Source organism: Perca flavescens, chromosome 2 (assembly GCF_004354835.1).
Source record: "Perca flavescens isolate YP-PL-M2 chromosome 2, PFLA_1.0, whole genome shotgun sequence".
Lineage (NCBI taxonomy): Eukaryota > Metazoa > Chordata > Actinopteri > Perciformes > Percidae > Perca > Perca flavescens.
In genome coordinates this window covers 5036233-5041232 of record NC_041332.1, presented here as the reverse complement: position 1 = coordinate 5041232, position 5000 = coordinate 5036233, and the positions used below count along the sequence as shown (strand labels likewise).

The 5000-nt window shown below is 44.5% G+C and overlaps 1 protein-coding gene across 2 annotated transcripts in view; it reads left to right on the top strand.

The window, feature by feature from the left end:
- Nucleotides 1-5000, top strand: part of vps54 (VPS54 subunit of GARP complex) — a 60059-nt gene that overhangs the window by 52253 nt on the left and 2806 nt on the right. For both annotated transcript variants that reach the window (XM_028601097.1, XM_028601088.1), the window contains 2 exons: nt 690-811; nt 2332-2412. In XM_028601097.1, coding sequence (XP_028456898.1) covers nt 690-811; nt 2332-2412 — 203 coding nt within the window. The remainder of the gene's footprint in view (nt 1-689; nt 812-2331; nt 2413-5000) is intronic.

Sequence of the window (5000 nt, the reverse complement as noted above, 5' to 3'; positions counted from 1 at the left end):
TTCAGTTTATCTGAAAGTAAAGATGCTAATTTTGTGTGTTTCTGTCTTTGTGTCTGTCTTTGTCTGTCTCTGTGTGTCTGTCTCTGTGTGTGTGTGTGTGTCTTTGTCTGTGTGCGTCTTTGTCTGTCTGTGTGTGTGTGTCTCTGTGTGTCTGTCTCTGTGTGTGCGTGTGTGTGTGTGTGTGTGTCTGTCTGTCTGTGTGGGTGTCTGTGTGTGTGTGTCTCTCTCTGTGTCTGTCTGTGGGTGTGCGTGTGTGTGTGTGTGTCTGTCTGTGTGGGTGTGTCTGTGTGTGTGTCTCTCTCTGTGTCTGTCTGTGGGTGTGCGTGTGTGTGTGTGTGTCTGTCTGTGTGGGTGTGTCTGTGTGTGTGTGTCTCTCTCTGTGTCTGTCTGTGGGTGTGTGTGTGTGTGCGTGTCTCTGTGTGTTTGTCTTTGTGTGTGTGTCTCTCTCTCTGTGTGTCTGTGCGTGTCTGTGGGTGTGTGTCTCTGTGTGTGTCTTTGCGTGTCTGTGTGTGTGTGTCTGTGCGTGTCTGTGCGTGTGTCTGTGTGTGTGTGTATCTCTGTGTGTCTGTGTGCGTGTGTCTCTGCGTGTGTCTCTGTGTGTGTGTCTCTGTGTGTGTGTGTGTCTCTGTCTGTGTGTGTGTGTGTGTGTGTGTGTGTGTGTGTGTGTGTGTGTGTGTGTGTGTGTGTAGCATTAGCTTCCCGCTGCCTGCAGCTGGTGGTTCACTACATTCCCATCATCAGAGCTCATTTCGAGACCAAACTGCAGCCCAAGCAGTTCAGCGTCCTCAGACACTTCGACCACATCACCAAGGTAACGCACGGGCACGGCCCAATGAGACGGCAAGAATCAAAACCACTGCGGTTGCTTTCACACCTGAGCAGTTTGATTTGTTTTAACCGAACCCTTGGTTTGGGAAGGTGTGAACGCAGCAATCGCACTCGGTTCCCCCCCAAAAAGCGTCCCGAGACCTGCTTGATGAGGGCGGTCTCGGTACAATTTCTTGTCTTTTTTTTTTTTTTTAAAGGTCCCATGGCATGAAAATGTCCCTTTTTTTTTTTTTTTAGTTTTTTTTTTTTTTTTAACATTAATATGTGTTCCCCCAGCCTGTGATAGGTGTAAACCGAGCCCTGGGTATCCTGCTCTGCCTTTGAGAAAATGAAAGCTCAGATGGACCAATCAGGAATGTTCTCCTTATGAGGTCATAAGGAGCCACTAAGGCCTATATAAAAGAGACTTCAGATACAGTATTAGGGGACCACTAAGGTCTATATAAAAGAGACTTCAGATACAGTATTAGGGGACTAAGGTCTATATAAAAGAGACTTCAGATACAGTATTAGGGGACCACTAAGGCCTATATAAAAGAGACTTCAGATACAGTATTAGGGGACCACTAAGGTCTATATAAAAGAGACTTCAGATACAGTATTAGGGGACCACTAAGGTCTATATAAAAGCATCCAAAGAGCTAGTGCTGGGCGATAAATCGATTTTATCGATTAACTCGAATGTGTAGCTATTGTGGATTTGTTTAAATGAAAAATCGGTTTTCTTAACCAGTCGTTTCATTACTTACTTATCCGTAATCTCCGCCAAAATGACCGGCAGCTCGCGGTGCACCGTCCCTGGCTGAGAGTCACCTATTCTCGGTAACTGAACAACTAGCAATCGCCGCTCTGTAGCACGGAGCTCCGCTTCTCGACGTTTGTTTTTATCGCTACGGAGGAGCTTGTTACCAGCTTGCTACAACAGGTATGCTACATTCAAGAGACCATCATGGGATGTTAACGTACGTTACTCAGCAACAGGTGAAAATAGGGGCAAGGTTGCGCAATAACGTTAAAATGATTTGAACGTTTAGCGAGGAACAAGAAGTGAATTACCTGTATGTGTGAAAACAGCTTTATCTCACGCATCCGTTTTGTTGTTGTTGAATATATAAGCCACCCCCAAAAAAATAAAAATAAAAACTGGTAGGGAAAACACTCAAACAATTTATATTTCCACAAAATTGGCATGAATAATCAGAATGGTATACATGCCCTGTGTGTGTGTGTGTGTGTGTGTGTGTGTGTGTGTGTGTGTGTGTGTGTGTGTGTGTGTGTGTGTGTGTGTGTATGAGTCAAAACAAAATAAAACTAGTTTTGAACAATTTATTTGTCATCTGCAGATTGATTTTAAGTAGAGGGAGAAAAAAAGTTTTATTTTTAGGCCATATCGCCCAGCCCTACAAAGAGCACCATGTCATGGGACCTCTTAATAATTGAGAACTAATGGATTTAATTGTTGCAGCTCTAGTTTTTGGTAAAAACCTTTTTGTTGCTTTGCAGGACTACAACGATCACATAGCAGAGATATCCGCTAAGCTGGTGGCCATCATGGACAGCCTGTTTGAGAAGGTTTTATCAAAGGTGAGATCTGGTTTGAAATGTTCAAACTTTGCGGTGTTGAGGAGACATTTATGCAAAATGCATCATGTTGAAACGTAGCGACGCTGCACACTGGGTTCCAGTTTGATCACTGAACTTTTGTAGCTTAATATCAAACGGGAAAAACATGTCTCACTTTGGGCTGAATGATTTAAGGGGAAATACTGTGTAATTGTCAGTCTACGGAACAAGATTTTAATTGTTTAAAGACTATACCACAAATTGAAATACCAACTATTTGGGGTTTGGTCCAAGCATACTGCCGTTTCAAATTTAATTCCCCTCTTAACCCTCGTGTTGCCTTCCCCGTCGATCATGATGCTACTTTTTGTTTTTCTGGGTCAAAAATCCCATTGTCTTTTTCGACACTTTTGTCACTTTTTTTCAAAGATTCTGTCAATATTTTTCTGCGCTTTTTTGACATTTTTGTTAGCCTAGAAATCTAGACGCACCCTAGCGGCAGCAAATGTAATGTGCAGCCAGGGTCAGTCTAGCAACTCTCCTGTTGGCTTGCGAGCTGGAAAAACCAAACTCTGGCCAGGCCAATCACATCGTGTATAGAGTGGGTGGGCGGGGCTTATGGCTGCTGCTGGCGAACAGAGATCTTCTGGAAGACTTGGAGTTCAGCTTTTCTTTGAGAAAAGAACAAAGAACGGCACTGAAGTCCATCCATCCATCTTCGTCCGCTTATCCGGTGTCGGGTCGCGGGGGGAGCAGCTCCAGCAGGGGACCCCAAACTTCCCTTTCGGCGACATTAACCAGCTCCGACTGGGGATCCGGCGTTCCCAGGCCAGGTTGGAGATATAATCCCTCCACCTAGTCCTGGGTCTTCCCGAGGCCTCCTCCCAGCTGGGCGTGCCTGGAACACCTCCCTAGGGGCGCCCAGGGGCATCCTTACCAGATGCCCGAACCACCTCAACTGGCTCCTTCGACGCAAAGGAGCAGCGGCTCTCCGAGCTCCTCACGGATGACTGAGCTTCTCACCCTATCTCTAAGGGAGACGCCAGCCACCCTCCTGAGGAAACCCATTTCAGCCGCTTGTACCCTGGATCTCGTTCTTTCGGTCATGACCCAGCCTTCATGACCATAGGTGAGGGTAGGAGCGAAAACTGACCGGTAGATCGAGAGCTTTGCCTTCTGGCTAAGCTCTCTTTTCGTCACAACGGTGCGATAGATTGAACGTAATACCGCACCCGCCGCGCCGATTCTCCGACCAATCTCCCGCTCCATTGTCCCCTCACTCGCGAACAAAACCCCAAGATACTTGAACTCCTTCACTTGGGGTAAGGACTCATTCCCTACCTGGAATGGCACTGAAGTCATTCTTAAAAAAGGAAGATGTGTTCGGAGTTTAAAGTCTAATCTACCAGCTAGCGTTGCTCTGATTGGTCGTAGCGCTATCCTATCGCATGCAGAGGGAATTTGAAAGACAGCTGTTTATCCCGCCCCTCAGATTGAGCCCTGCCCAATGGGGAGTTCCCAGACCTCAACACCTGGATGTGGGTCTGGCTGGTCAGGCTACATTTTTGTCACTTTTTTTTTTGTCAATGTTTCTGACATTTTTATTTACTAAATTTCTCAGCGTTCTTTTATCAATTTTTCTTTACACGCTATAAAATTGAATAAATCACCCAAATTCAATGAAAGTAGCCAACGGATCATTTATTTAACTTGTGAAGAGCGTTGTACAGAACCATCCACGTTACTTTTGTTTTCAAATTTGGTTGAAATAAACCCACATTTCTGATTTTGATTTGCCAACAGGAGGGTTAAGTCATAACCCTCCTGCCTATGTCATTGCATGTGTCCAGGCAGCAGTGTATTCTGTGCTTTGTAATGGTGTGTTCATGATATCCTACGTTACAAGATACGTTTGTACCGAGCAAAACTCGTAGCGCAAATGTATCGTGTTCCTGTTGACCGTTTGAAAATGCGTACTTTGGGGTTGTTGGTTTGACTTCCAGCTAGGGCTGCTCCCTCTTAGTGGATTAGTCGACTAATCGCTCGTTTTGGTCTTAGTCAACTTAGATCTCTTTAGTCCATTAGTCATGTTTGATGCTGTTTTCATGCTGAATGACTTATTTCCAAGAAACGTACGAGCACATCTCTGGTAAACACAAGAATTAAAGTGGTGCTTTAAGCACGACTCTTTGTGGAGAAACTCAGATTTACAGATCTGTCGATTAAATCAAGTAATCGATTAGTCTAGGGCTGCCACCTCTTAGTCGATTAGTCAACTAATCGGTTGTTTTGGTCTTTCTTTAGTTGATTAGTCATTTTTTATGCTTATTCATGCTTAATTACTTATTTCCAAGAAACTTCTGAGCACATTTATGGTAAACACAAGATTTAAAGTGGTGCTTTTGCAGGATTAATTGTGGAGAAACTCAGTTTTACAGATGGTTAATTAACTACATTTATATTGTGTTTTTCTAGTCTTAACCACCTCTCAAAGCGCACAGCTCTGTCAATTAAATCAACTAATCGATTAGTCGGCAAAATCCTATAAGTGTTAGTCGACTAAGGATATCTTCAGTCGAGCACAGCCCTACTGCCAGCTGTGTTGTGCA